We start from the raw sequence: 27,836 nt of genomic DNA on the forward strand, positions 1-27,836 counted from the left end.
TTTACCATGAAGATTTCTTGTCAGCATGCAGGAGGTCGCCAGGCTGCCCTTTATTTCTCCTACTAGCTCAAGAGGCAGTGAACATTTATTTATTTATTTATTTATTTATTTATTTCTATACTGCCCAACAGCTGAAGCTCTCTGGGCGGTTCACAAAAATTAAAACCAACAAGCAGACAGTAAAACAATATAAAATATAAAAACATTAAAACCACATGTAACCAAGATTTTGTTAAACTTTGGTTTCCTTGGAATAAGACCTTCCCAGCTGGAAAACATGGCTAAGCATATGGTAGAAAACTCAAAATTTAACCAGGAAATGACATAGGAAAAGAGAAGGGGAGACTTCTTGGGGAGTGTTTGGTATTTGTGAACAATTGTTCAGAAAAACCTGTGTGAAATCTATGAAAAACCAGAAACCACCTTGGGAAGGAAGGTGTCCGGCCTGAGCACCACTTTTTCCTTGTGAAAAATGGTATATGGAGAATCTTTGCGCAAGGCAGAGAGTTCACTAACCCTCCTCGAGGTTGCAATCGCTACCAGAAAGGCGACCTTCCAGGAAAGCAGTCTGAAATCCACAGTAGCGAGGGGTTTGAATGGGGATGACATCAATCTTTGAACCACTAACAACACATCCCATTGCAGAACCAAGTCCCTTTTTGGAGGGGCTAAATTATAAAGTCCCTGTAAGAACTGTTTACATAAAGGGTGAGAGAAAACTGAAATGCCCTGAAGAAATCCTCTCATTGCAGATATAGCTGAAGCATACACCCTAGTGGAAGAATATTTCAGCCCTTTGCTATACAAGTGCTGCAGAAAATGCAAAATGTCCATGATCAAACAATTGTCAGAATCACAATTATTAACAGCTGCAAACTTTTTAAATGCTGCCCACTTGGTAGCACAGGAGTGACACATAGATGGCTTTCTTGATGCACCTAACACTGCCTGCACTTCAGTTGGTATCAAAGAAAAACATTTTATCAGTACTGAATCCTCCACACCATGAATTTTAAAGTCTGGAGATCGGTGTGTCAGATTGGACCTCGGTCCCAAGAGATCAGATCGTCCATCTGTGGGAACTGAAAACAGTCCTTCCTTGCTAGGTCCTGCAAGATCTTGAACAAAGGTTGCCTTGGCTACCATGGTGCAATCAGGATGCAATTTGTCATATTCTCTCTGATATTTGAAATTACCTTTGCTAGAAATGGAAATGGAGGAAAGATATAAAACAGAGTTCCATTCCATTGTAGGAGAAAAGCATCTGCAAGTGACCTTTGACCCATCCCTACTCTGGAGCAAAACTTTTTGCAGACCATGTTCTTCAGAGTAGCAAAGAGATCTATGGACGGCAGTCCCCACTTCCAGAAGATCTTTTTCAGAATCTTTTTGGACAGTAGCCACTTGTGGGATGACCGATGAAGGCAACTGAGACAGCCCACCAGGAAGTTTTCCATCTGGGTGATATGCGAAGCCATTAGATGAATGTCCCTTGGTACAGACCAGTTGTAAATGTCTAGCATGAGTTGAACGAGGCTAGAGGAATTAGTCCCTCCTTGCTTGTTCAGGTACCATAACACTATTGTGCTGTCTGTGAGGATTTGGATGTGCCTGCATGCAACATATGTTTCGAAGGACTTTCCAAACTGCTACTAACTCTAGATAGTTTCTGTGAGAAGTTCTCTCTACCGTAGACCACAGGCCCTGTGCTTGAAGAGGGCTGCAATGAGCCCCCCATCCTATGAGGGATGCGTCTGTTGTCAGGAGTTGGGATGGAGGTGGTAGAGCAAATGGCACACCTAGAGTCAGATTTGCAGGGTGTGTCCACCAAGTCAAAGTGTGAGCAATATGATCCGGTATTGTAAGTCAGGTCCAAAATGTATTTTACGCGTTGTTGAACACACAAATGAACCAATTTTGTAGTGGTCTCATTCGGAGTTGAGCCCACTCCACCACTGATACCATTACCACCATATAGCCCAACAAGCATTGGCTGGTGTATGCGGTGGTGTGACGATGTTGATAGAGAAATGTGGCCAGGTTGACCAAGTCTCTGGGTTTGGAGGGAGATATGCACGGGCAGACTTGGAATCGAGTATAGCCCCTATGAACTGCACCGTTTGGGTAGGGGTGAGTCAAGATTTCTCCTTGTTGATTCTGAATCCCACAGATTAGAGGAGGTTGAAGACAACTACAACAGCACAAGAGAGAGCTTCCTTCAAGCTGTTGACCTGGAGCCAATCATCCCGGTACGGATAGATCTCTATGCCCTCAGTGCATAGGCAAGCGCAAACCACCGTGATACATTTTGTGAATACACGAGGGGCTGTCGATAACCAGAAAGGCAGTACCTTGAACTGGAAGACCTCTGGACCAATGGCAAAATGAAGGAACTTTCTGAAGGACTCCTCAATAGCAATGTGGAAATAAGCATCCTTGAAATCAACTCTGGAGAACCAGGATCCCTTTTGAAGAAGTGCTAGAATTGTAGCTAACATAGTCATCCTGAACTTCTTGGGGATGATGAATTTGTTCAAGTACCGAAGATCCAAAATGGGCTGAAGATCCCCATCTCGCTGAATAGCTTCAGAAGATTTTTTGTTTCTTCCTGGAGCACTTTCGATGGTGGTGTAAGCCATACCAAACCCAGTAGGGGGAGAGTATCAAAGTCTATCTTGTAATCCCAGCAAACAACGGCCAGCACCCATTGGTCTGATTTTACTTTTGTCCAAGTCAGATAAAAATTCCTCAGGTCTCTGAAGATCAAGGGAGGAGAAGTGGCACAGAGGGGGAGAGCATCCAATTCAAATATGACGCTTAGAAGCGCCATCCGGCTTCGCTTTCTGCTGGAACTTAGCGGAGGAGCAGCTTTCTTTGTTGTTGCTGAGGTTGGTATCATGGAGCACAGTCCCCAGACTGCCTGGGGGGATAAGGTTGTTGTTGGTACCAACAACAACGTCTGTACGATGGATGTTACTGCTGTTGTGGCTGACCAATGCCCATTTTGTGAGCAGTCATTCTAGCTTTCTGTTCCGAATCCATCTGTTTATCGTTTTTTGAATTAAAAATACTTTTGAATTAAATAATCCTCTCCAAGCATGAGGCGCCCCAGTGACAAAGCGGCAGCAAAGAAACGAGTTAAGCAACTGTGCTAGGGAAAGGTGAAATTACTTAATTATCTATTAAAGTACCTCAGGCAATCATTTAAAATCGATAAATAGAAGCTGAAGCAAAAACAAGGGCACAGCTTTTCCAGAGGAAAAACCCCTTACAAACTTACAAGAGTGAGCTAAATACCACGGGGGGAATCCAGCAAGAACTTACAGGCCTTGCATTAACAAAGACCCCTGAGAGATTGAAAAGAACCTCAGTTGCATATTTTAAACTAAAGTAACTTAGAAAGGGAGAACAAGAGTCTGCTTAAATCAGGAAAAAGTGCAGGCTAGCTTGAGTTTGGGCTCAGTTTAGGCTCAGGCTTTAGGCCTTAAAGAGCAGTTCATTAAATAAAAGAAGTTTAAGAGTTCAGTATATCAATTAAGTTTTAAACAAAGTAAGCAGTGGAAGAGTCTGCTTAGAGCAGGAAAAAGTGCAGGCTAGCTTCAGTTTGGGCTCAATTTAGGCTCAGACTTTAGGCCTTAAAGAGCAGTTTATTAAATAAAGCAAGTTTAAGCATTCAGAGTATCATTTAAATTAAAAAAAAAAAGGATCCAGACCTTGCAAGCCACAGCCTTCTCAAATCACCTATGCTTGTCTGTTGTCCCCTCCAACAACCCATTGAATAGAGGATCTCCCCTCAATAGGTCTCCCATTCACTACTGTTAATAGTCCTCCTTCCTAAATAGGAATCACCATTCCCTGGGGGGCCAAATGACCTACACTGTCAGCCACTGAAAGCCAGTGCTGGTCAGGAGTTCACACACAACCTCCCTTGCTTTTCAAACAAGGCCTTCCAATTAGATCCACAGCAGCAGTTGGGCCTATCTGTATAAGAAGGTATGCTTGCAAAGGAGCCAACTCTCTGTGCGTGAGGAGCCCCAGTGACAAAGTGTCAGCAAACAAGCAAGTTAAGCAACTGTGCGAGTTTAGCAACAGGGCAATGAAGCCAGGGCAGTCGAGACTCTTTCCTCCCTATTCTATACTCACAGTAAGTAACTGTAAATAAATAACTATAAATAATTTCCCCACCTTCTTGTGGGGAAAACACACCCAAAGAAAAAAACAGCTATGAAGGTAGAAAGCCAGCAGGGGGGTGGGGGCTATTCTGTGTATTGCACTGAGTGCCACATGCAGACCTATCTACCTGCTGGATGGAAGTCGTGGGTGTGTAATGAGCTCCTGGCTCTCAGGGAACAAGTTAGTTCCTTTGAGGCCAAGGTTGCTGATCTGGAGGCGCTAAGAGAGGCAGAGAGGTTGGTGGATGAGACCTTCAGGGACCATTAGCTGTGTCCCACTCTCAGGGTGACAACTCCTCTGCTGTCATGGAGAATGCAGGTCTTGGGGAAGGAAGGTGTTCCTTAAGAGGGAAACGATCTCTTAGAAGGGACCCATTCCTTGGAAGACAAACAAATATCCTCTCGCACTGAAGATGTGCCTCTGGGGAGCAGGGGGCTTCTGGTGGGAGATTCGATCATTAGACATATAGACAGCTAAGTTTGTGATGGGCATGTAGACGGGCATGGTGAATTGCTTGCCTGGTGCAAAGGTTATGGATGTCATGCGCCATCTAGATAGCGCTGGGGTGCAGTCAGTGGTCGTGGTCCACGTTGGTACCAACGATGTAGGGAAATGTAGACATGAGGTCCTGGAAGCCAAATTTAGGTTGCTAAGTAAGAGGCTGAAATCCAGGACCACCAAGGTGGCATTCTCTGAAATGCTACCTGTCCCACGCACAGAGCCAGCTAGACAGGCGAATGGTGCAGGGTGGAGGGGCTCAGATTTGTTAGGAACAGGGGAACATTTTGGGACAACCCAGGCCTGTACAAGAGGGACAGGCTTCACTTGAACCAAAATGGAACCAGACTGCTGGTGCTCAACATAAAAAGGGTGGCAGAGCAGCTTTTAAACTAAATCTAGCGGGAAATCCGACAGGAGCTGAAAAGCTCCGGTTCGGGTTAAATCATCCCAAAAGGATGAATTTGAAAATGTTTTTGATTGCCCAATTTTAGAAGGGGAGGAAATAGGCCAGGAGTACATCATACATCATCCGCATATTGATGACACTGCACCCCATACCTCCTGATGATAGTCCCCAGCAGCTTCACATAGATGTTAAATAGCATCGGGGAGGGGATGGAACCCTGTGGCGCCCCACAAGTGAGCGTCCATGGGTCCAAAACCTCCTCTCCCAGTGCTACCCTCTGCTACCTGCCAGAGAGGAAGGACCGGAACCACCGTAATACGGTGTCTCCAATGCCCAACTCCTCCAGGTGGTCCAGGAGGATACCGTGGTCAACAGTATCAAAAGCCGCTGAGAGGTCTAGGAGAACAAGGAAGGAGCATTCGCCCCTATCCAGAGCCCTCCTCATATCATCCACCAAGACGACCAAGGCCATTTCTGTCCCATGCCCAGGCCTGAAGCCCGATTGAAATGGATCTAGATAATCGGCTTCTTCTATTGACAATAAGATGTTAATTGTGAACAACCACTATTGGGCTTCAATATTATGGTAACCTTTGATAATTGCCATGATCCAGGCAAGTCTCCTCCTTCTAAGACATTACTGAAGACATGGTTAATATGGGGAGACAAATCTTCGCAAAACCCTTCATAGAATTCTCCAGGAAAACCATCTGATACTGAAGCTTTCCCTTGTTTTAATTTTTTAACTGCAGATAAAATTTCTGTCTCTAATATTGGAGCGTTTAAAGATGTTTGATCTACTTCATCAATCTTTGCTATAGTATAACTTGGAGTAAAAATTTCAGGACTCCTCATCAATTTCACTGACAGTAAACGGAAGTTTTCCTGGGATGGTCTTTTATCACTGGGATAGTATTTTTAAGACTCTTCTTTTTAAGTGCTCTTGCTAGCATTTTATTATTTTATTACCAAATTCATAAAATTGTCTGTTCAAGTATGTTAAAGTGTGTATTTTATTTAAATCAAATATATTCAATTCAGCTCCCTTTTGATCTATTTTTTGAAGTACTTTCTTACTACTCGTTACTTTGTGTTCTTTAGTTCAATGTCTTTTAGGAGCTTGTTTCTAGCTTTTTCCTTTCGTTTCTTTTGGGAGGAACCTTCCTTTATGAAAACACTTCTAAGCACTGTTTTCAAGGTTTATTCCTTGTGTAGAATTCTCTATATAATTTTTTAAATAGCTTGTTTAATTTAATCTATAAAAGGACCTCATGTTAGGAGAGCTGTGTTAAGCCTCCATACTGGAGTTTTTATAGCTGAAGGTAGGAGTTCTACTTTACATGAAAGCAATGCATGGTCTGTAACCAGGACTGGTCCAAAATGTATCTGAGATATATGTGGAGCTAAAGATTTGGTGGTCAGAAAATGATCAATTCTGGAATAGGAATTATATTTAGAGGAGAAATAAGTGAAAAGTCCTTAGAAGTGGGATTATAATAATGCCTTATGTCCAACAGCCCCAATTCTTTCAATTTATTCTCAGTAGCTTTTGCTTCCCTCCTTGGCCTAGAAAATTTTGCTGATCTATCCAAATTTCTATTGAAAATAACACTGGTATCCCCCCCACGTAATCTATCACCCTTTGCAAAATTGTCCAGTTTTTCTAACATATTAATCATAAATTTTGACTTTTGTTGGTTTAGAGCATAGTATGAACCAAGTGTAATTGTTCACCCAGCTATTTTCCCTGTAATAAAAATATATCTACCTTTTGAATCTGTCAATATATTGTCTACTTCAAAGGGGCAAGATTTAGCTATTAAGATAGCTACCCCCCTGGATTTAGAAGTTCTATTTGCACTGTACTGATCTCTAAATATGGAGTGGGATAGTATCTTTTTAACTTTAGATCATCTCCTGTAAAAATAACATATCCGGTTTATGCGGTTTTATTAGCTTCATAATCCTGTATCTCTTCACATAAGAGCTAAGACCATTTACCTTAAGAGAGAATACCCTTAAACTAGCCATATTTATTCTTCAAAGATCATTTAGATATCTCCTTGAGCTCCTGAGGACAAATCATCAAAATATAATTTAACAGCCTTATGACAAAATCCTGCATTTCTATACAGTTTAAGTGTCTATAAGGAACAGACAGCAACCATAATAAAGACAATAACATTATCACGAACATTTTATACATTAAAAACATTCTGCTCCATCATCTGGGAGAGAACGAAGTCTCTCAACAACCACTACTTTGGGCTGTTACCACTAAGAGGAATCCAAGGAAACAACAACCAGGAAAAGAAAAAACACATAAGGAGAAAAAGAAAAGAAGAAAACCAGAAAAGAAAAACCCTGGGGATTAGTCCAGAACCTATGAAATGTGTAGTTTCCCCCCCTCCCACTCGCTTAATTTAATGTAGTAAAGAGAAAAAAATTATAAACTTCCTAAGTTATATCCAATTTCTCTTATGTCAGACATCCATAACCTGATTTACTTTTGGGCAGTCTTTAATCTATGTATCTCAAGTAACTAACTTTCTTTCTATCTCTAAGTGTTTTCCATCCTGTTCTTGCAGTGAGGCTCGAACTTTTATTCTTCACAGTGACTGCTGCTGCTTGCTCTTCTTCTATCAGAACCACTAGGTCTAGTCTCTAATGGATTTCAGCCAGCTGCTCAATAGTGGTTGCTGTTAGAACTTGTTCATTATGATTTATAAGAATTTTAAAAGAAAAAGCCCATGTATATTTAATTCCTGCCTCTCCCAGTTCTTCTGTAAAAGGTCTCATTAATCTTCTCTTGCGAAGTGTTTCCAACGAAAGGTCCTAGAATGCCATCACTTTTTCCCCATTAATTTCAAGGTTAGGATGCTTATTCAATGCTTGCGGAACTTTTGATTTTACTGAGTATCTCACAAATCTTACAACTATGTCACATGGTTGCTGAAGTTTTTGGGAGAGAAGAACTTTTGGCCAGTACACCTGATGTGCTCTTTCAAGAACATTTTCTGTTATATTTAACTCTGGGCAAAGATTATTAAACCACAAGGTTCTACATTCTCTACCACCCTATGCAGTCAAATGTTCAGCCTTCTCTCCCTGTTTTCCATGGACTCCATTTTGTCCTGTAGCTCTTTAGTTATAGTCTGTAGCTCTGCTATATTCTTGTCATTTGCTATGCCCATGTTTAACGCCTCATTGGCTGTGTTTTCGACATCAGTCAGTTTGTTAGTAAATGGAGAGAGTTTAGCATCTATAGGGTTAAGCAAGCAAGGTCCCAGACAGCGAGCGACCAGGGGGAGCAAACAGCAGTTGGCCAGAGGAGTTGCAGTGGTAGAAGAGACAAAGGAGACAGAGGCTAAGAGGCAAGTGGGCTGCAGGAAGCCCAGGGGGCTGCCCTTTATCCTTCTGAGTGGCTGTGAGCTCACCAGGTGCTTCTGAGAGCTCCAACTGAATTGGGTGTGTGTGGCCTGAGTACTCCCAGCAGCTGAGTGGGTGGGAAACTTCAGTCTTTTTCCCGCCTCCCAGCTGAGCAGAGCAGAGCAGAGCAAGCTGCTCCAGCTGGTCCAGGGACTACAGAAGCAAGCAAGCTCTCAGAGAGCGAGCAACCAGGGGGAGCAAACAGGAGTTGGCCAGGGGAGTTCGGCAGGGGACGTCAAGGGGGAGGCCCCTAACATTTTTTTTCTTTTTTAACAAACTTTTTTTTCCATTTATTTGTCTTGTAACACACACTTCCACACCAGTGGGACTCTGCTTTTAACCTCTACTGAGTAGAGGAACAGGCACAGGCTAGTCTAGAACAATCACAAAGCTAGACACAAAAAAGGAAAAGAGGCTATGGAAGGACAAGACCTTCCAGTGGTGGTGACCTGCAAGGTGTGTGCAATGTTTGTTTTCTTGCCTGAGAACAACATGGCCTACACCTGCAACAAGTGCAAGTTGATCACACTGCTGGAAGAAAAAGTAAGTGGACTGGAGTAGCGACTGTTGACCCTCCAGGGAATAAGAGAACACGAAGAGTTCTTGGACAGAATGGGGGAACTACAGCAGCAAAGTGAAGACTGAAGCTTGAAGAGCAACAGCAAGATGAGGCAAAAGTGGGAAATGCTGAGGTGAAGAAAAATGGAGTAGAGGATACCCCTTGGAAAAGGGTGACAGTTAGGAGAAGAAGAACTAGATGCCACTCTGCACCAGTGGAAGCAGTGGAGCTGTGGAACCGATTCCAGGTACTTGAGGATGACACTGGAGGACAGCCTGCAGAGGAAGAATCATAGGGGAACCTACATGAGAGTGAGCAAGAGGGTGAAGGACAGTCAAACAGAGGCGATGAAACCCATGCCTACAACAAGAAGAGAAGAGTGGTAGTAGTGGGAGACTCCTTGCTGCGTGGGATCGAGACCCAAGTATGCCGCGAAGACCCGTGGACTCGCCAGGTATGATGTCTCCTGGGAGGATGGATTAGAGACATGACAGAAAGGTTGCCTGCACTCATAAAGCCCACTATGATACCGCCAAGCGGAGCTATGAAGAAATCACGTCAGACTTTGAAGCTTTGGGAAGGAAACTCAAGAACTTTGGGGCCCAGATAATTTTCTCATCCATCCTTCCAGTCATTAGAAGAGGGATAGAAAGGGAATGAAAAATACTCCGGGTGAATGACTGGCTACGAAGGTGGTGCCAACGAGAGAGATTCAGATTCTGGGACCACGGGCTATACTTCCTGGAAGATGGGCTGTTGGCAAGGGACGGGTTGCACCTCACAAAGGATGGGAAGAATATGTTTGGCCACAGCATGAAGAACTTCATCAGGAGGGCTTTAAACTGAATCCTACGGAGAAGGGAGATGTAAAGTTGGGGGTAACAACGGACGTAGGCTCATGCACTGCAACGGAGAGAACAGCTCTAATAGCGCCCAATAGTAGTCTTCAGACACACGTAGAAAGAAAGCCAGACTATGAAGCACATGGTCTTCAATGTCTACATACTAATGCCCAGAGTACGGGAAACAAACAGAACGAACTTGAACTCTTAATACAGGAGAGAAATTATAACTTGATGGGTATAACTGAGACTTGGTGGGATGACTCTCATGACTGGAATACAGCAATTGAAGGATATAACTTGTTCAAAAAGAACAGGAGGAACAGAAAGGGAGGTAGGGTTGCACAGTATGTGAAAAATACATATCTCTGCACAGAAATACAGGAGGATGAGTTTGGTAGCCCCATTGAGAGTATCTGGATCAAAATAAATGCAGCAAAGAATAAAAGGAACCTGGCGGTCAGAGTCTACTACCAGCCACCCAATCAAGGAGAAGATGAGGATGAAACTTTTGAAAAGCCAATAGCCAATGTTTTAAGGAAGCATGATGTAGTAGTAATGGGGGACTTCAATTTCCCTGATATTTGTTGGGAGACAAATTCTGCAAAACATGGCCCCTCCAGGAAATTCCTGACTTGTGTGGCGGATAACTTCCTCCTACAGAAAGTAGAGGAAGAGCAGAGCTTTCCAAACTTTTCACGTTGGTAACACACTTTTTAGACATGCATCATTTTGTGACACGGTAATTCAGTTTTACTAGCAAAACGGAGGTTAAACTAACCCGTTGTAAGAGATATGGACACATACATAAATTGTAATAATGAAATGTATGGGGATAGAACATATCTCATGAAAACCTTTCATTTATATTTTTAAAAATATATGATTTGTAAGATAATAACATACATTGTTGTAATTTATGAGTAACAATATATAAATATGTGCAAGAAAATGTGAAAAATAAACAAAATTAACTAAAGTATTTACAATACATATTAGGACACATAGGCCCAGGTAGGAGCTCAGCTGAAAAAAACCCCTTGAAGTAGAGAAGCAAAAGTCCAACAAAAATGGTGTAAATATATATGTCTCACTACAAGGCTATATTGCTGTAAATATTTGCAATGTCTATGTCCAGAGTCCAGTTTCAGCACTCTCCAGTGGTACACTGCTGGTAGGTGGTTAATCCACAATTACAGCAGAGTAAAAATAAAAATAAAAAATGGCCGAAATCAAATTATAAGTGCCACGTGGTGGGTGGCTTGCTGTTTCCCACATTGGGTTTGGGAGGGTGGCCTTCCTTCAGCCAGCAGCAGGTGGGTTGACTGGGTGACAGCATTTCCACCACACACTACTCTGGCCTGGCCGCGCAGGAGCGTGGTGCAGAAGTCCACGAAGGGCGCGCTCGAAATCTCACAGGGCTGGTGGCCGCTGCCACTTCTCTGCACCGGCGTCGGCCAAGCTCTGCTCCAACGGCGGCGCCTCCCCTCCCCTCTCTTCACCCTGCGCCTCTACCTCACCGTACTGATCCAACACCACCAATCACGTGCATCCTACGTCAAGACGCCACATGATCCTAAAGCAGCTAATGTTAAAGCAGCTAAGCCTTAGCTGCTTTAACATTAGCTGCTTTAGGAAGTTCCAGGGGAGGGGCCAAGCGAAGCAAACGCAAGTAAGGGAGTTCCGCGGTGCCCTTCCGCACCATTTTCTGCATTTCGCGCGACACACGTACACCCTGCCGCCGACACACTAATGTGTCGCGGCACAGTTTGGAAAATTCTGAACTAGAGGATCGGCTATCCTTGACTTGATCCTAACCAACACAGATGACTTAGTGGATAAAGTAGCAGTTACAGGAACTCTGGGGGAAAGCAACCATGTTGTACTTCAGTTCTTGGTTCTAAGGGAAGCAAAAGCCAAGTGTAGTCGAACGCGTACCCTGGATTTTAGGAAAGCTGATTTTAATAAACTCAGAACAATGATCAGGAAGGTCCCATGGCAAGCGACTCTAACAAGAAAAGGAGTCCAAGATGGGTGGGAGCTTTTAAAAAAGGAAATTCTCAAGGCACAATTACAAACAATTCCAACAAGAAGAAAAGGTGGAAGACAACAGAAGCAGCCAATGTGGCTTCACAAAAAGCTTAGAGATGCCCTGAAAACAAAAAAGGACACATATAGGAAGTGGAAAGAAGGCCAAGTAACAAAGAAAGAGTACAGGTAGGTAGCACAGAATTGCAGGGATGGCGTCAGGAAGGCTAAAGCTGAGAACGAGCTGAGGTTAGCGAGGGATGCTAAAAGCAACAAAAAGGCTTTCTTCAGCTACGTGCATAGTAAAAGGCAGAGGAAAGAAATGGTTGTTCAGCTATTAAATAAGGATGGGAAAATGATAATAGATGACAAAGAAAAGGCAGAGGTGCTCAATTCCTACTTTGGCTCAGTCTTCTCCCAAAAGAAGGTATATGACCCCCATGGCAAAGGTGAAGTACAGGCTAAAGGGGCAGGATTGCAGCTTGACATCGATAGGCATATGGTCAAGGAACTCCTAATGACTTTGAATGAGTTCAAATCTCCAGGGCCAGATGAACTGCATCCTAGAGTCATAAAGGAACTGGCAGAAGAACTCTCAGAACTGCTGTCTATTCTCTTTGAGAAATCATGGAGGACAAGTGAAGTGCCAGATGACTGGAGGAGGGCTAATGTTGTCCCTCTCTTCAAAAAGGGTAAAAAGGAGGAACCTGAAAACTACAGACTAGTCAGTCTGACATCAATCCCTGGGAAAATTCTGGAGCAGATGATACAGCAATCCATCTGTAAGTACCTTGAAAACAATGCCGTGATTACGCGAAGCCAACATGGATTTGTCAAGAACAAATTCTGCCAGACGAATCTGATCTCATTTTTTGATCAAGTCACCTCCCTTGTGGACTGTGGGAATGCTGTGGACATAATATACCTCGACTTCAGCAAAGCTTTTGACAAAGTGCCTCATGATATCCTGATGAGCAAACTAGCTCAAAGTGGGCTAGATGAAACAACGATCCGGTGGATCCACAGTTGGCTACAGGATCGGACTCAAAGAGTGCTTATCAATGGGACCTTCTCAAACTGGGGAGAGGTAACGAGTGGGGTACCGCAGGCTCAGTGGGCCCAGTGCACTTCAACATTTTTATTAATGACCTGGAGGAGGAGGTGACGGGGATCTGATCAAATTTGCAGATGACAAAAAATTGGGTGGGATAGCTAATACTTTGGAAGACAGAAACAAAATTCAAAGTGATCTGGATAGACTGGCGCGCTGGGCAGAAAGCAACAGAATGACATTTAATAGGGATAAATGCCAAGTTCTGCACCTAGGAAAAAGAAACCAAATGCATATTTACAAGATGGGGGATATGTGGCTCAACAACACTACAAGGATCTTGGAATTGTTGTCGATCACAAGCTGAATATGAGCCAACAATGTGATGTGGCTGCAAAAAAGGCAAATGCTGTTTTGGGCTGCATTAATAGAAGCATAGCTTCCAAATCCCGGGAAGTACTAGTTCCCCTCTACTCAGCACTGGTTAGGCCTCATCTGGAGTACTGTGTCCAGTTCTGGGCACCACACTTTAAGAAGGATGCAGACAAACTGGAGAGGGTTCAGAGGAGGGCAACAAAGATGATCAGGGGACTGGAAATAAAGCCCTATGAGGAGAGACTGAAAAGAACTGGGCATGTTTAGCCTTGAGAAGAGAAGACTGAGGGGAGATATGATAGCGCTCTTCAAGTACTTGAAAGGTTGTCACAGAGAGGAAGGCCAGGGTCTCTTCTCGATCATCCCAGAGTGCAGGACACAGAATGGGCTCAAGTGACAGGAAGACAGATTCTGGCTGAACATCAGGAAAAACTTCCTGACTGTTAGAGCAATATGACAATGGAACCAATGACCTAGGGAGGTAGTGGGCTCTCCCACACTGGAGGTGTTCAAGACGAGGCTGGACAGCCACCTGTCATGGATGCTCTGACTTGGATTCCTGCATTGAGCAGGGGGTTGGACTCGATGGCCTTGTAGGCCCCTTCCAACCCTACTATTCTATGATTCTATGATTCTAAGGGCAACAGCAAGAGCTGTAGCCCAGGCCCTTTGTAATTCCAAGTGTGTTCACTATACTAAATCACCATCCAATCCTTCTACATCTACATCTCCCTTACCTCCTTTGGCATTCTTCCCTAGTGCCGCATCATTCTTCCCTCTTCAGCATTCACAGCCTGGTTTCATCAGAGTGACTTTTAGACAGAAAATGGGAGGTGAGATCTTTCACAACTGGCTGGTCAGTGGCTCATCTCATGCCCAGTAGGAATAGATATATTCCAGGTCATAACAGACGTTTTACTCACTGCTGCAAGCTATTTTTAGCAAACGGGAGCAGGAACCTCTGGTTTATGTGGCCATTCTTGTGCATGCCTGGCCACGCTCCCTCCTGGTTGAAGGCATTATTAAAGATAAAATTTGTAAGCATATGGAAAGACAAGCCCTGCTGAAAAAGAATCAAGACACCTTCTGCAAAGGTAAGTCCTGTCTCACTAACCTTTTAGAATTCTTTTGAGAGTGTCAATAAACATGTAGACAGGGGTGATCCAGTAGACATGGTTTACTTGGACTTCTGGCAAAGTCCCTCCCTCACCAAAGACTCCTGAGGAAACTTAGCAGACATGGAATAAGAGGAGAGGTCCTTTTATGGATCAGTAACTGGTTAAAGAACAGAAAGCAGAGAGTAGGAATAAATGGCAAATTCTCCCAATGGAGGGAGAATGGAGAAAGGTAAATAGTGGGGACCCACAGGGTTCTGTATTAAGACCAATCCTTTTCAAACTGTTCATACATGATCTGGAATCCGGAATGAGCAGTGAAGTGGCCAAGTTTGCTGATGACACCAAATTATTTAGGGTTGTTAAAACGAAAAGGGATTGTGAAGAGCCAGTGTAGTGTAGTGGTGAGAGTGACGGACTGGGAGCCGGGAGATCTGGGTTCTAGTCCCCACTTGGCCATGGAAGCTCACTGGGTGACTTTGGGCCAGTCACAGACTCTCAGCCCAACCTACCTCACAGGGTTGTTGTTGTGAGGATACAACGGTGAGGAGGATAATGTAAGCCGCCTTGAGTTCCTTGCGAGAGGGAGAAAGGCGGGGTATAAATGCAATAAATAAATAAATAAATAAATAGCTCCAAAAGGATCTCTCCAAACTGAGCGAATGGGCACCTAAATTGCAAATGCAGTTCAATGAAAGCAAGTGTAAAGTGATGCACATTGGGGCAAAAATCTCAACTTCCAAGTATCGCCTGATGGGATCTGAGCTAGTGGGAAAGAGATCTTGGGGTTGTGGTGGACAACTCAATGAAGATGTCAACCCAGTGTGCGGCCGCTGTAAAAAAAGGCAAACTCCATGTTAGGCATAATTAGAAAAGGAGTTGAGAATAAAACTGCCAATATCATACTGCCCCATACAAAAAAACCTATGGTGCAACCATACCTGGAATACTGTGTACAGTTCTGGTCACCACACCTAAAAAAAAGATATTGTAGAGCTGGAAAAAGGGCAGAAAAGGGCAACTAAAATGATCAAGGGGTTGGAGCATCTCCCGTATGAGAGAAGGTTACAGCAGCTGGGATTGTTTAGCCTGGAAAAAAGGAGGGCAAGGGGAGACATGACAGAGGTTTACAAAATTATGAATGTGGAGAATGTGGATAGGGAGACATTTTTCTCCCTCTCTCAAAATACTAGAACCCAGGGCCATCCTCTGAAGCTGATTGGTGGGAGAGTCAGGTCAGATAAAAGGAAGTACTGCTTCACATAGCACATAGTTAAACTATGAAATTCACTACCACAGGATGTAGTGATGGCCACCAATTTGGCTTTAAAAGAGGGCTGGACAAATTCCTGGAAGAGAAGGCTATCAATGGCTACTAGTCTTGATGGCTATGTGCTACCTCCAGTGAGCCTATGTACACCAGTTGCTGGGGAACATGGGTGGGAGGGTGCTGTTGCACTCATGCCCTTCTTGTGGGTTTCTGGTTGACAGCTGGTTGGCCACTGTGTGAACAGAATCCTGGACTACATGGACCCTTGGTCTGATCCAGCATGGCTCTTCTTATGTTCCCCACTGAAGGGCTGATCTTCTGTTCTACATCTGGCCTCCAGCGCCAGGCCAGCAGAATGCAGCCAAGCATGTTGCCTCAGGGCGATAGAACTGACCATGGCCTTTGCACTGCAGTCAGCTTGGTGGTGAGCTGTATTAATCTGCTCTCGAGATAATTTGGTTGCCTCAGAGTAGAACATTCTGGCCAGTTCCCTCCGATCCTCCGGGAGGTAAGTGCAGAGGGAGTCCATTTTCTTCCAAAGGAACAGCTGGTAGCAAGCCATCGTGGTCTGGTAATTTGAGACTCCAAGCCCCAAAGCTGCTGAAGAGTAAAGATGACACCCCATAAGATCCAACCTACAGCCCTTCTTGTTGACAGGTGAGGCATGAATATTCTCCAAACTGCCTGTGCAGACTCAACAATGATGGAATTTGGTCTTGGGTGCGCAAAAAGAAAGCTGACATCTGTCTCTTCAACCCCATACATGGACTCCAGTCTCTTGGAGATTGGGGCCATGGAGGATGGTGTCTTCCAAGTCTGCTTTACAGTCTGTAGGAGGGCTGGAAGAAAAGGAATGGCCACAGGGCTCAACATCTCCACAGTGACCATGTCAAAGACCGGACCAGAAAGCCTAACAGTGGACTGATGAACTTCAGTTGCTAATGACCGTGCCATCTGGAGCACTTCGTTGGAGAAATGCCCCATGTCCTCAGAGGGTGAGGCTCTATTTGTGGTACTGACAATGTCATCTGGGGACGATATGGAATAGAGGAGTAAGACAAAGAATCCGACTGGTAGTCTTCCCCGGAGTCATGGGCCTGTGTTGGTGCTCCATACCAAGGCCCATGGGGTGGTACCAGTGGGGGTAGGGAAAGATGATTTGGAGTGGGGTTTAGGGCATGACAATCTAGATTCCCCCCCCCCATTACCACTGAAGTAGTATGGAGTGGCATTGGAGGAGGCAGAAAAACATCTTGAGCTGTCAGACATGCTGCAGAAATGGACGGAAAGGGAGTATATGATGGGGAGGTCACTCCCAAGTAACGAGAATGACTGAAAAAAAGGTCTAGATCTCTTCAAAGCCTCCAATCCTCATCCCACCAACATGTGCAGGAAGACGATGACCAATCTGAATAACGATCCCATTCATAGATAGTTGAGGAGGACAGATCGCGATCAGATCGCCCATGCCGATAAGGTGGTTGGTACAGATCTGGAGACTGGTACTGAGTAGTCAGATCTCTCTCTCTCGAGGTGAAAACTGTGGTCGGTACCGAGGAGAATGTACATGTATGTCTCGAGGAGTTGGAGTCCTGGATCTACGATCTCAATCTGCCAGAGCTGGTTGAGGTGGAAGGCTTGTCGTGTCTCTGAGCTCCCCTTCAGAGGCAGTTAAAACTGGGTCAAGGACCACTACATCAGGAGTTGCAGCCCCTGTATGGATGGGTGATTCTAGGAGAGGTGGCAGGGGTGGTATATCACGCTCCTTCTCAGGGTGAGAAGGTTCCTTAGACACCTCGTCCTTTTTTTTAGCTGGTGCCTCCACAGAAGTTTTTGGACTTTTAGCCTTCTTAGAAATTTTCCCTGCCACCAAAAGGGCGAATGACCTGCCTGGTATTGGTGGATCTGATCTACCCACTTCCAGTACAGATAGAGGGGGAGAACTTTGGGCTGCAGAAGCCATTCCTTTAGCGCTCACTGAGGGTGCCGTAGGAGCCTGCCCATGGAGAGTTCAAGCTTTAGGCTTATCCACTGCTTCAAGGCCCCGTTGCCAAACGACTGCCTTCAGCTGGTCTGCCCTATTTTTGTGCACTAGCTTGGACTGGCAATGGTGGCGAGTCTCTATGACATGGGACTCACCCAAACAAATCAGGCAGAGTGAATGACCATCCAAAGAAGGTACTTTACTGCCACAAGCAGTGCATTTTCTGAATGGGGGCTTTGGGGCCATAAGACTTCAAGATGCCACTGCTGCTGGAGAAAAACGATCTTCCCTCCTATTTTTTTAAAAGACGGAGGAAAAAACTGAAAATAAGAAGAAAATATAGCAGAAGCTGTGAAGAAAACACTCAGCACTAACCAGAAGAGTCAGAAAAAGCTCCCAACGATGTAACTGTTAAGGCAGTAGAAAAGGAACTGAGGGGAAAGGCGGAAACTCACTGAATATATATAATAGGATGGTGGAGGAGGGGTTTCCACCAAAATGCTGCTCAGATTTAGACATTTCCCGAATGAGTCTCTGCACAGGTGCAGAGCCCATATGTGTGTTGCACAGTGACCATGAAGCAGCAGCAGAGGTTTCTGTATTCTGTTTTACTATGGTGTGAAGCACTGGAGTACCTAATATTCAGGGGCTGGGTTCACACAACACACTAACCCACACTCAGTGGTTGAGTGTGGGTTGTTGTTAAACCATGGGTTGTTTGTTGAACTGCTGGTTGGCATATTATCCAAACCCAGGATATTTTCTGCAGGGTGGCTTGTTAACCATGCAGTGTGGCTTATTTTTCTTGAACAAGCCACCTTGAGAACCCATGGTTTGTTGCTGGCTTGTTCAGGGTGGTTAACAAGCCACACTGCATGGTTAACAAGCCACCCTGCAGACAATGTCCTGGGTTCAGACAACACGATAATGCAGTTCAACAAACAACTAACAATTCAACAACAACCCACAGTCAACACTGAGTGTGTGTTAGCATGTTGTGCGAACATCCCCACTGTGCCTGTAGGCAGCGTAGGTTGGTTCTGCCTAAGGCCAGTGACTGAGGAGATTCCTCATCAGACTCATCTGATGTGTGTGTGTGTGGGGCGGGGGGAGGTGACTCAAGGCACCTTAGTTCAAGTATGCCAGGATCCAGATTTTGACTTCTTTTTTCTCTTTGGATGGGCAGAAACTGAGGTTTAAGAGAAAGAGCATGTAGCCTATTTGTGGGTGTTTTCTTCCCCTGCTCTCATATAAATATGCAGAAATATAATCTATTATGGCCTCTAACTTTCTGAAATAACTGAGCATTCAAGCTAGCTGTATACAGCTTGGGAATTGCATGCATTTGGCTAGATAAGAGTCTCAGGAATAGATTGTACCTCATGAGAAGGAAAAAACCTATGAAGTTGAATGAAGAGCTGTGTCTGTTGTATAAGTTACTCACTGCTGCCATAAGAGGTTCAAGAAAGAGTATCTTTCCTTCTACCACCATCTGGTGGCCTGTGGGGGAAGTACCTCCATCTTGTATGGGGGTGGAAGGGAGAGGTTAGAGTCAGTAAAATCCTGAACATGGGTGAGCTCCCATTTCAGTTTAGTGGGGCCAGGAGAGTTAGCACCTAGGGTGCAAACCTCTTACATGCTTCCCTCTGATTGTGCAGGCTTTGTTCCTGGGTGTTTCCCTGACGGTGCCATTGAAGCCAAGGCAAGAGGGAGAAAATAAAGTGAAAATGGTGGATAAAATAGACAGGATCCTTTTTTTTTCTTTTCTTTTTTAACAAGAAGAAAAAAACAAGGCTCAGTGAGACGACCAAAGATAAAAGTAAGATATAAATGAAGAAGGATAAAGAAGAATTAGAAAAGGCCTGTTCGTGTATTTTTCCTCTAGAGAAATAAATTTGTGTCTGGATCCTGGGCTAGGCAAGAAATGAATTGGGAAGAGCTTCCTCTGGGGAGGCAAAAGTATAAAAGAATGTAAGTGTCAAGGATGAGTCCCAGCCTTTTCAGATGTCTGATAGCTCCGATTCTGAGTCGATTCTATTCTGAGTTAGAACTGCTAGATCAAAGCATGGGGGAGAGACCCTCCCTAGAACATCTAGATGCTGGGAGGGTTTCTTCCAATGACCTTGATAAACTGATGGCACAGGCTGAGTCTCTGCCCCCTCCCTCCTCTGTGGGAATTCAAGTTTCGGAGGAGGAGGGGCATGACTTGAGAGATGCTAGGGCACATCACAAAGCTAAGTGGGAAAAGTTAGGGGTAGGGCTCAGGCGCTCCGCCCAGATAGCCACTCTTGGAAATCAACGTAGGAAGGAGCCACCTTAAGGGAGGGGCATCACTGCAAAGCTAGCTGGGCCGTGGGGTTCATACCCAAACTGCTGGCAACTTCTCTATCCCCTGGTTTGTCTTCTCTGCTTAGAGACTGTTGATTAGTTGTCAGGGCCTGGAACAATCAGAGTTTCCTTGAATCTGCATTTGTAGAGAGGCCAGTCTCTAGCAAAATAAAGTTGTATTAGCCTAAAACTGTGTCTGCTGCTGTGTTGATAGTGAAGGGAAAGGACGATCCAGTCTTGACAGTAAGTCACACGATCCCTGCCTCTTAAACTAGTAGGAGGAGTAAGTCCAGCCTGGAGACCCTCCAACACCAACAGAGAAACACAGCTTATATATTTATACTATTTGTCCTTGCCCTTCACATAGCGCTCATCTTCTCTTTCCCGCTTAAAGGACCACAAACATGCTTTTGATTAGTTCGGACTGCCAATGTGACCTGTCTACAAAGCATTGCCATCACCTCTAATTTGGCTTCATTTGTTCTCAGTGATGCCATCACACCTACTAACAACATGATCCTCAGCTGGCTAAAATCACTTGTGAACAGAAAGGGAATGGACAAAATATTGTGCTAAACAGCAGCAAGAGGAAACAGTGGCAGCAGACAATACCAAGAAGTAAACGTTCTTTATTCTGGAAGCATTTTGGGCAGAGATGCTGGTCAAGGTCATCCTATGTGCCTTTGAGAAAACAAAAGGGTCACCGTGGTCTTATCCTGCCACATGATGAGTGTATCTGTCATTCCCATTCCCTATAGTTAGAGCACTGCCACCACTGCTCCTTCAGCTGCATAACTACAGCTTAAAGTGAATGTGGGGGGCGGTTAAGGAGATAAATTTGGATGGGCTCAAAAATAAGTCTCAGCTTATTTCCAAGTCAATTTGATGGAGGGAAGAATACTTTCCCATCACTAATTTGGGTCTCCCATTAATGTGAATTCCACACACAAAAATGTTTGCATGTGAACATTTTTGCAGCAGAGAAGTACTCTTAAGCAAACAAAGTTTAATACTAGAGTAAAATGAGAATGTCTTAAGACTTACAGTGGCTTCCCAAAATAATTACTATAGTGCTGACCACTCTCCAGCTCAGAAATACAAAGTGATTTGTACAAGAGATTATTGTCTGATATTGGAGACATTTCTTGCAGCCATTTTGTATCTCTGCATGACTAATCAGTAATTCTCTCACTACAAAAATGGCTTATCAACAGGCAACTGTAATTATAAGAGTTTGTTTGGGCACTGGCATTCATTGCTAGAGAGAGAGAGAGGGAGAGAGAGAGTCACATAGGATTTCATACCTAAATAAAACTTTATTTAATGGTCAACTGGCACAGCTTGAATCTAGCATGTTGAGCCAAGACAACTGAAATGCTGCTCAGTGCAGTCTTCTCTTAAAATCAATACAGCAAAATATGCAAACTGTACAAAAGGGTTCTGTTGTCTCTTTCTAGAGAAATAACCCCTTTAAAGTAATATTTTCATCATAAAATTCCCAGGAGCAGATCTAAGACCAAACAACTGAAAATGTGAATGTGGTATCATCCATGTTAAAGGGACATTGTAATATTGGGATCTATGATTTGCTTTGTGTTTCAGTCCAATATTTGCTTCAGCCATGCAATTCAGCATGCTAAAAACTATACCTTGCTTCTGAGCAGATACTATACAGTGCATCCAGAACACAAAAGAATACAGTTCCAGCTACACAGAAGGAATGATCAAATAATTCATATTAGTTTATACTAACCTGCTTTGAATAATGCATAATAACTGCCCACTGTAGTTGTTGTGTAGTACAGAAGTGATAGTTGAGCTCAAAGAATGCCAACCTAGAAGACGTAAATCACATGAAAGCAATATAAAATATAAACCGTATGTAAATAATAAATCAATCAATAAAATGTAATAATCTAATTTAAATCATTCTACATACTTAAGGACAACATCTTGTACATCTGTGAGTGTTGCCCCAATACTCTTTAACAAAAGGTTTATGGACTGAACTGGAATCAGTTCCTTGCATCTCTCTTCCTTGTTGCTATCTTCTCCACCAGCACTAAGTGAAAAACTTAAGTGTAACTGAAAAGAAAAAAAAATGAAAAGATGGAGAACAGCCACAGTATCTTAAATATTATTCAAGTGCTTAAAAGTATTTTTGTTGCTATGGTCATTCAACTGGCAAAACATTTAATTTACCTTAAATCTAAAGCAACTTGATAAGTATGTTTACCTCTGATTTTGTAGAAAAATCCAGACCATCAACTAATAGAGAAATGTTCTAAGTTGGCCTAATGTCATAGAACTGCTGGCCAACTTACTGAAATATGCAAATGTTGTGAATGCAATATGATAATGAAATAATTGCCTATGCCTAGAAGCCTTTATGAAAGGATCAGAACTGCAGTAGCCTGCATTGTGATGACTCCTCCTCTCCCCATGACTATTATCTATGGTTCAGATGCTGCATTGAAGAACTGGGGATTTTGGCTTCTCAAGGCCATTAGGGAACAGGGGAGACAGTTTGCTGGGATGGGGCAAAATGTAAAGTTGGGTACTTGCCATGAAGTTCCATTCCGATTCAGTGCGCAGGAGACATCCATCTTGGGTTAACTCCTCCCGCTGCCCAGGACAGGCAAGGAACACCTGACCAAGTTTTTGCCTTGGTCCTGACCTCTCTGTGGCTCCTCCCAGCTAGTTCTTTCTAGCTGAGCATTTGGACAGCGTAGCTACAGAGGAGCTGTTAATGTAGTAATTAAAAAAACAGAAGGAAGAACAGAAAAGAAGAAAAACCCCTCTCTGGGTATTGGCACACTCCATGAGAAAAATTGTAATAAATGCTAGTATCAACAGGGTAGTCAGCCTGTGTATTTACTTCGAATCCCGTATCTAGCCCCGCTTGCAAGAACAGGAGCAACTTTTTGATTCCTGCCATCTTGCGATCTACATGTTTCCTCCTGAACCACCAAATGAATGCCTTCCAGGTTGTTTCATATATTCAGTTGGTGGATGGTCTCCTGGAAGAAAGCATGGTGTTTATTACCTTGGCTGAATAGCCTTGGGAGAGGAAGGTGAGGCATTCAGTAGCCAGGCAGCAAGCTGCAGCCATTCGGGGTCCAGATGCCACGCAGGGCTTGTGTGAGAAGGCTGGGTGAGAAGGAGCCAGAGGGTCTGACTATGCCAGTTGTAGGATTTGGGAGAACCAAGGGGTGGGCCAAAGTGATGGCAAAACTGTTGGATTGAGAGTCCACTCGCCTGGGTCAAGTTGTTGTCAACTGAGAAAATTGGCTTCCATGTTGAGGGTCCCCTGGATGCCCTGTGCAGTGACAGACAGGATGTTGTGTTCTGCCCAGTGGAGGAAGGAAGAGCTCTCCTTGTGAAGAGATTTGGATTTGGTTCCTCCTTGATGATTAATATGGGCTAAGGCTGTGGTGCTGTCTGTTCTGACTAGGAAAGGGACAGGACCCGTCAGCTGGACAAAGTGTTTGATGGCAAGGTTGACTGCTTGTAACTCCAGCCAGTTGATAATGTGGTGTTTCACCTTGGGAGGCCAGATCCCCTGAATGGGATGGCCCTGGTAGTCAGCTCCTCATTCCTCTGGGCTGGCATCTGTGGTCACAATGATGCAACGGGGTTCCTGGATGGGTGTGCTTCATTAGACCCAGCACTTGAACAAGGAACATAACATCTGCTCAGCGAGCGCGAAGGAGGGACTTCACTACCTGGTGAATCTTGGATAACATGTCTGGGGCCAGGGAGATTATTCCTTTGGAGGTATCTAAAACCACCCCCAGGTGGATGAGTGCTTGGGAGGGTCGGAGGTGGCTCTTTTGGAAGTTTATCAAGAAGCCACGGTCTTAGAGACAAGACAGAATGATCTGTTGATCTGCACAGGCATTTGACTGTGATGGAAAACTAAGAAGAAGATTGTCTAGATAGGGATAAACGTGAATGGCCTTGAGTCTGCTACCACTGCTAGCATTAGCTTGGAAAAGACCCCTGATGCTGATATCAGGCCGAAAGGAATTGCCCTGTATTGAAAATGGTGCCCCTTGTAGAAGCAGCAGAGAAATCCCTGGTGCTGTGCAGCAGTGGGAATATATAATGGGAGTATACCCCCCAGAAGTTCTCGGGAGATGGGACAGCTTCTATTGCTCCTACCTCTTGGAGGTGGGCAATTTCTGCTGCCATCAGTTGTTGTTTGTGAATGGACCTGGAAAGGCGGGAGGGAGAGACCTATTCCTGGGAGTGGAGTGAAACTCCAGGAAATAGCCATGTTGAATAATGTTGAGAATCCAGGTGTGCTGTAGCCTTCCTCCAACACATGCAGGAAGGGGGTCAGAATTGTTGGCAAGGAGCTCTGGAAGACTGGGGCAGGCCTGACCTTCTGAGGTTGGAGGTCTGAGATCTAGGTTGGAATCTGGTTCTAGACCATGTGGCTTTGTGAACTTATAATTGCGTGGCTGAAAGGATGAACTGAATGGCGATCTGAAGGAACTAAAAGGAGGAGAGGAGGAGGAAACGGAGGGAGCTCAGCTACAGCACCTCCTCTCATCCCTCTTCGTATCTTTGGTTTCGACTAAAATGTTTTTGAGGGCTTTCTTTCCAAAGAGGTGTGTTCCTGTGATAGGAACTGTGCTTAGGTTTCCTTTGGAATATGCATTCACGTTCCAGTGTTTCAGCTATAGTGAATGTCTTGCCACCGTGGCTGAAGCAATGGAATGTGCCACAAAAATCTGTACAGGAAGCTGTACAGGAAGCATGGAGAGTGAAAGCTGTAGCTGCATGAGCTCTCTTCAGCGCTGCTTCAATATGTTTTTCACTAGGATCCTTGAGGGGGGAGCCCCCATGCTTAGGATGTATGGCTCCTGAAAGTAAGGCTGCCACTAAAGGCTGCATCAACTAAACAAACCTTAAGTTCTTCCATAATCATCTGTGGAAAGGAGTAAAATGTTTGAGCTATGCTATGCTCCTTTTGGCTCTGCAGGGGCCCTTCCATTTAGCTTCCAATTTTTCAAAGGAAGAAGGAAAAGGTATCTCACGGTTAGCTGGCTTAGGGTCTGGGAAAAATGCTTCACTTCTGGAAGGCTGCTTGGTTGTTTCCTGAGAAGAATTAATGTTCAGCAAAGCCATAGCAGCTGGATTCCAGACGACTCTGATATGCCTTACTGGAGGCGCCTTTTCTTTTTTCTTACCAGATTTGGAGCTCTTCTTGGTAGGTGATGCCATCTTGTGGTGAAAAGGCAACAGAGCCAGAGAAAGGTCAGCAAAACCTTTTCTTTTCTGTTTGTTTTTAAAAGAGAGAAAAGACTAAACTAGAAAAAGAGAAAAGGTTGTTAAGGAAGAGGTAGAACAACAAGGCCTGGAAAAGGAGATTGTTGAGGAGAGGTAAGAACAAGCTCTGTCCTGGGCAAAGGCAAGGAATGAACTGGCCGGGAGAAGCCACAGAGGCCAGGACCAAGGCAGAAAGCTTGGTCAGATGTTCCTTGCTTGTCCTGGGCAGTGGGAGGAGTTAACCGATGATGGATGTCCTTTGCACTGGATGGGAATTGGGGGTGGGTTGGGTGCTCTCAGGAGAAGCCTTCAGAAAAGGCTTGAAAACCGGGGATTTTGGCCTCTCAAAGCAAAAGTGCACACATGGGGAAAAATTAGTTGCTCTCTATTCATAATAATGTAGTAGCAGCAGGGAGCCTGGACAGGGGCCCGGAAACAAGCCTCTTTCATTGGTTACGCAGCCCCTGCCAGGTTGATGATATTCAGTTCTACTATGGCCACTGCACCTGGAAGTATGTTCCTTTCAAGTCCTGTGTCACCCCTGAAAACTAGATTTTAAAGGTACATTACACTTGGTTTATCTTGTTTCATGTGTCCCTGATGGATCAAAGCCGATTCCATGATAATCTGGATAACACTCCAACACGCTTCTCATTCCGTTGTGGTGAAAATTCCCCCTGGGTATCTCTGACTGGTGCTGAGCTAGGGAAGTGGGGAAGAGCCAGGACTTGACTCTGTAGCAGAACTGAACTACTAAGAAGCCTGCAAAGCAGTGAACGGTCTCTACTTCCCCATATCTCAGTGCAAACCAGATTCCCCTCACACTTCTCCAGCCTCCAGAGAAAGGCGTTGCAGTTCTCTGCATGAAGGATGATCCTGTAGCAGTGCTGCTACAGGATCATTCACCCTTCTGCCCCGCAACTCCAAGCTCTAGGATGTTTAGTACCTCTCTCCCCAGTTACTGATTTCCTCACATACTGTAGGGTTATTTTTAAAAAGTAGGAAACAGAGCCTCGGACCGACTGTGTGAATCAGATTTCTGCCTCCCCGCCCCCCACCTTTATTGCTGAAATATCAGTGATAAAATACACAAGCTGCTGCAATGGCATGTGATGATAACTGGATAAATAATCGTAAAGGTATGGAAGGGAAGAAGCATGGCAATAGGGCTCATCCACCCCAAATGTCAAATAGAACATCTTAACAGTTCTGTGGTGAACTATGCATGTCGGGACTGTGCTTCTATTTTTGATTTTCTGAGATCTCGAAAGGACAGAAGTTGAAGGGGAAAATAGGAGGGAAACTATCTAATAATCCCATCATACAGATTTCCTGTATAAAGTGAGTGAACAAAGAGTGGCAATTCCAAAGAAAACACTTAGCATGGAAGTACTTCTGATCAGTGGATTTCTGGGTGCTTTTTTCTTTTCTTTTTTTTTTTACAAGACAGGCCACAGCCATACTGCACCTACATAGTAATCTGTACATGCCAATGACACAATAGATTGGACATACCACACTGATTTTCCTGCTGTAGGTATTAGGCTTGGCCCAAGAGGCAGAATTTCTACAGAAATCTGCTGTTTGGGTTAATATATACTGGGCAGTGGGGCTTCACATATACATTTATTTACATTTATATACTGCTTTATCTGTTAAAAATCCATCATGGCAGTGTACAACAATTTAAAAGAATAAAACCTTAAAACAATAAAAACAAGAACAGTAAAAACATTAAAACATTAAAACTATACATTTTGAAAGGCCAAATAGAAAAAAAATGAGGCTCTGCACCCTCTCTAAAGGCCAAGAGAGTGAGGGCCAGTCATAGTTCTTAAGGGAGCGCATTCCATAGTTTGGGGGCAATACTGGGAAAAAACCTTTCATGTGCGCCCAAAAAATGGGCCTGTGCAGGTAATGGGGGTCTCAAAATGGCCTCTCCTGCAGATCTTAATACTTGGGCAGGTTCACAGCAAGACAGGCGGTCCCTTAGACAGCCAGGTCCTAAGCCGTTTAGGGCTTTAAAAGTTAACACCAACACCTTGAATTGCACTCGGAAAGCAACTGACAACCAGGGCAGGTCTTTCAGGAAAGGTGTACCATGGTCCTAATACCATGCACCAGTTAGCAGCCTAGCTGCCACATTTTGCACCAATTGAAGCTTCTGGACACTCTTCAGGGGTAGTCCCATGGAGAGCTCATTGCATTAGTATAAACGTGATGTAACCAAGGCATGGATAACTGCTGCCCAGTAAAATCAATTCAAGAAGGGTCACAGCTGGTGCACCAAGCATAATAGTACAAATGCACTCTTTGCCACCTCCGTCACCTGAAGATCTTGGGTCAGTGTAGGATCAATGAGCACTCCCAAGCTATGGATCTGATCCTTCAGGGGAAGCACAACCTCTTCCACAACAGGCTGAATCCCAATCTCTCAGTCAGGCTTTCTACCAACCAACAACATAATATGAATACCTTCATCTTCCCACTTGTTCCCT

The 27,836-nt window shown here is 44.3% G+C and overlaps 1 protein-coding gene across 7 annotated transcripts in view; it reads right to left on the reverse strand.

The window, feature by feature from the left end:
* The window catches only part of VPS13A (vacuolar protein sorting 13 homolog A), a 254,743-nt gene that overhangs the window by 33,818 nt on the left and 193,089 nt on the right, over positions 1 to 27,836 (reverse strand). For all 7 annotated transcript variants that reach the window (XM_084834257.1, XM_084834259.1, XM_084834258.1 and 4 more), the window contains 2 exons: positions 22,001 to 22,146; positions 21,815 to 21,896 (listed from right to left, as the gene is read on the reverse strand). In XM_084834257.1, the coding sequence (XP_084690383.1) occupies positions 21,815 to 21,896; positions 22,001 to 22,146 (228 nt within the window). The remainder of the gene's footprint in view (positions 1 to 21,814; positions 21,897 to 22,000; positions 22,147 to 27,836) is intronic.

Source organism: Heloderma suspectum, chromosome 2 (assembly GCF_057233095.1).
Source record: "Heloderma suspectum isolate Gila_16-S chromosome 2, 16-S_ref, whole genome shotgun sequence".
NCBI classification, from domain to species: Eukaryota; Metazoa; Chordata; class Lepidosauria; order Squamata; family Helodermatidae; genus Heloderma; species Heloderma suspectum.